This window comes from Anneissia japonica, unplaced genomic scaffold (genome assembly GCF_011630105.1).
Source record: "Anneissia japonica isolate Jap-2015-1 unplaced genomic scaffold, ASM1163010v1 scaffold6788_len1366326_cov149, whole genome shotgun sequence".
NCBI lineage: Eukaryota > Metazoa > Echinodermata > Crinoidea > Comatulida > Comatulidae > Anneissia > Anneissia japonica.
Window position 1 is genome coordinate 612,665 of NW_022692324.1, and position 4,212 is coordinate 616,876.

The 4,212-nt window shown below is 35.2% G+C and overlaps 1 protein-coding gene across 1 annotated transcript in view; it reads left to right on the top strand.

Annotated features, from left to right (window-relative positions):
• The first annotated feature begins 371 nt into the window (after positions 1–371).
• Positions 372–4,212, top strand: part of LOC117100241 (uromodulin-like) — an 11,500-nt gene continuing 7,659 nt past the window's right edge. Inside the window, exons 1-3 of the mRNA XM_033239841.1 lie at positions 372–407; positions 577–926; positions 3,762–3,989. Of these exons, the coding sequence (XP_033095732.1) occupies positions 584–926; positions 3,762–3,989 (571 nt within the window). The 5' untranslated portion in view covers positions 372–407; positions 577–583. The remainder of the gene's footprint in view (positions 408–576; positions 927–3,761; positions 3,990–4,212) is intronic.

Genomic DNA, 4,212 nt, shown 5'->3' on the forward strand with positions numbered 1-4,212 from the left:
ATTGGTATTCGTGTTCGGTCTATATTCAGAGAATTTCCTTAGTGTTAACAGTTTAACATTGTTAGTTGGTACTACTATGATTGGAGACTAGTGTAAAATACATGATCTATTTATATTAGGAAATTACAGTATTTAATTTTAGTATAGTTTATATCAGCAAGATATAATATGCAAAACACTATTTAGAAAATACTTTTTTATATTCAATTTTTCAACTGAGATCTGTCAACTTGTGTTTTATAAGCGTGCTTGACAGTGAATTAACCAATTAGAAGCTAGGAGACAATCAATTAGCCAATCAGGTATACGCAATCATTTTCCTCGTGAACATATTTGTAGATTTAGAAACGTATACATGTTTATTCGGAAACTATACAGGTAGGCAAGCGTAAATACACCAGCAACAGGTAAAAGTTATTTTTGAAACAAAATTATCTTATATCTTATATTATTTGATGAGCCAATATTTTTTTTTGTTGCATTGATGTAAAATTAACTCGACATACCTGAAATATTACTTTTTAAAACTAGTTTGATGTACAAATTGTATTTTAAATGTCATACCATTGAATTTAGCGAGAAAATGCGATTTCTACTTATCCTGAGTCTAATTCTTTTGATGGGTTTTGTGGTGGATGGCGGGTTCCGGGTTCGTCGGCGTAGACGACGAGGATGCAGCCGTGTCAACTGTAGTTGGTCATCGTGGTCAAGTTGGTCTTCTTGCTCAATTGAATGCGGTACGGGTGGTTCGCAGACACGAACTCGATCGATAAGCCGTGCAGCAAGTTGCGGAGGATCGGCATGTTCTGGATCTAGTTCTCAAACAATATCATGCTCTGGATCATGTCCACGGGGAACACCAATTCCTGGCGGATGCGAATGCCCATTTCCGTACACCGGGACATGCTGTAGAGAAACAATACAAGGTAACAACACTCATCTTTTAAGTAAAAATATTATTATTATTTTTTTTAATTTCAATCATCATTCATTCATTTTCACCCATTATCTATCCACTACAGGATGTAAGCCTCAGCATGTGTTCTCCTGTTATGTCTGTTTTGTGCCCTTTTGGTACCAGTTCACTTCTCCACAGTATTTCTTTAGCTCGTCTCTCCATCTCTTCCGTTGGCGACCTCTATTCCGTTTTTTTCTAACATGGTTTTCAGTGTGTGAGTAGCGAGCATCCGCCGATCGTCATGTATGCGGCTGGTGCGTCTACAGTCTTCTCGATTTTAATTAATCCTATAATCATACTGTAATTTATCTCTATCCCGTAATCAGTGAACAGTTTGCAAGTTTGCTAATTTATTAATCTCCTTACAAAAGATGGATTACTGTACTACAATTCAAAGTTCGTTTTAAGGTAGTCCTAATTGAACAAAATTAATCTTTGCAGACCATAGGTCGACATGCCTTGCTACTTTGAATTTATAAATTTGTAATGTCTTATAACTTGATACCAGATGTCAACATCCAGAAAATAGCGGATGAGAGTGTTAGAGCCAGGTAGGCCTAATAGTGTGCAAGTAGTCAACCCGGATCTGTGATCTGTAGACTAATTGACTTCCTATCCATAGGGTTATAAAACATATGTAAGGTATTACATATTCAAGCTCCTTTTTAAAATTTCTCTTTTTTTGAAATAGTGGCAGATGGCAGACATCTTGAATTTCAAAATGTCCATCTATTAAATCATAAAGGTGTTATAGAGTACTACAGTGTTACGTCATACTAATCCGTTGCTATCGACGACACAAAATGGGTTCAACCGGACGCCAGTTTTCGCCACTGACAAACCATTGATCCCAGTTTCTAACATAAATATTAAGATGTTGTATCTTAGTTTTTCTTTGTAAATTTTAATGATGCTTTTGTGTTTTTAGTAATTTTGTTGGTTTTTAAAATGCCTTTTCCAGAAAGCCTATTCTACACCAAGATTATGAAGTCATTCAGGCGTAGGCCTAATGAAAGGTAACCAACGTCTGGTTGACAACAAAGGGCGCCACCTGGTATTGTGACGACACGACTGTTGTACTCTATTATCTTGCTATCCATTACCATTAATATTGACTCTAATGATTAATATTTGCTCTAATGAAACATTGATTCTTCATAAATGACCGAAAATTCCATTTCTGATATTTAACCTCAAATATTTACATCATTCATATCTCCATAACTATTAGTCATACGGACATAGTTTTTGTTTCAAACAGTTCATAGCATTCTATTCACTCCAATAATCATTTTCACTTAAAATGACTGGCTAGTTTATTTCTGAACTTTGACCTAAGATATACATCGTTATCTTTTTTCATAAAAAGTTCCTTCATAATAAAATATATTTGCAACATAATGCTGAATTTTAGTGTTTTTCCTATAAAAGGTTAAAAAGAGAATTAGATAAAATCTAAAATGAATCAAAAAGCTTTGTAAAAAGGGTGCATATTGATACTCTTTTCTCATAATTTGATATTAAAAAGTTATAAACATCATTAACATGGGTTAAAACATGTCATTGTGGCTTTAAAACGATAACGATATAAAGTTTCTGTTTATCAACTATGAATATATTCACAAAATATTGTTGTAAGATATTTAACTTTTTCAATTTGTAAATTTTGTCTCTCATCTGTTTTACTAACACTTGATTATGTATTAGGGAGATTGGTGTTATAGAATAAGTGTATTTGGGAGACCTGATGGTGTTAGAATACCGTACTCGCGCGAATAAGCGCCCGGGCGATTAAATTTTTTTTTTTTTTGCACTTTTTGAGGGGCGCTTATTCAAACGGGGCGCTTATTCGAACGGGGCGCTTATAAAAACAGAGTGAAAATTGAGGGGGCGCTTATGGAAATAGATGAAAATCGAGGGGTTCTTATGAGAACTTATTAAATCCAAGCGAGGCACATTTTGAATGAAAAACGATTAAATAAGGACATCAGGAATTATTACGAATGGTGCTGCGGCGGAAAAGATAATCGTCCAGAGAGCATATGGCTTGTCATGACAAGAATTTTGTGAGTACAGTATTACATAACAGCAGAATAGCAGATGAAATTAGTAGTGGTGGTTAGCTTGTTCGCCATCAGTCGATTGAGAAGAGCAGGACGGCATTATCATTGCCGGTTTTCTTGAAAACTTAAATGAGAATGTGTTAAAGGTGCAAATTGTCGGGAAAAGACTAGTAGGACTAGGCTATAAACAAATGAAACAAGATGAAAGTTGGAAATATACTGTCTGTCCAGGGAGCTCTCATCATTCTGTCGAAGATAAATATCCTCACTTTGATATTGACTAAAGGAGAATGTGATTCCACTCCACACCTCAAATCATGCCAACATCCACAGTCCCAGAATTGATTGGGTTATTAAGGGGGCGTTTATTCAAATTAGAAGGGGCGCTTATTCAAACGGGGCGCTTAAGGAAATTTTCTCGTGGCGCTTATTTGGTAGGGGCGCTTATTCAAACGGGGCGCTTATTCGCGCGAGTACGGTATGTATATTTTGGAGACCTGGTGTTGGAAATAATTTATTTTCTAATATTCTACATGTGGAGGCCTAGTAACAGAGGCCAAAATAAATAATACTGTATATATATATATATGTTTGTATATATAAATAAAATAAATAAATAAATAAATAATAAATAAATATCGTATGGTATCGTTGTCGTTATCATCTTCATCATCGTCATCATCATTAATATTTTTAGATATTATTATTAATGCATGACATATTTGATATTATTTTCATAGAAAACAACTGCATCAATCGATTTACTCTCGTTCAGCCGTGGCGAAGCACTAAAAACCATCAGGTATCCGGCCAAGCATGTGATTCAAACGCCCTGATGGCCTACTGGTACCAATTTACCGGTAAAGGTGGCAACAAAATGCCAACTGCGTGTGTTGTTGCTGACCGATGCGGAGTGCACAGTCCAATATGTGTCTCTTATACACATCTAGATGTGTATAAGAGACAGGGTACATATTGATGTAAAGAAAAGGTGATTAAATTTTGGGGTTAAAATTTCAAAGGATAAGGTGGTCATGGTTACAGAAATTCTAAAAAAATGTGAAAATTATCTCGAGTATAAAAGAAAATGGAATTGCCTATAAACGCTGTACGTGTATTTTTCGGTTTTCAGGCAGACGGCGGAGATATGCACTCTATAGGGTGACTATACTCTAGTGTTATGTTATATAT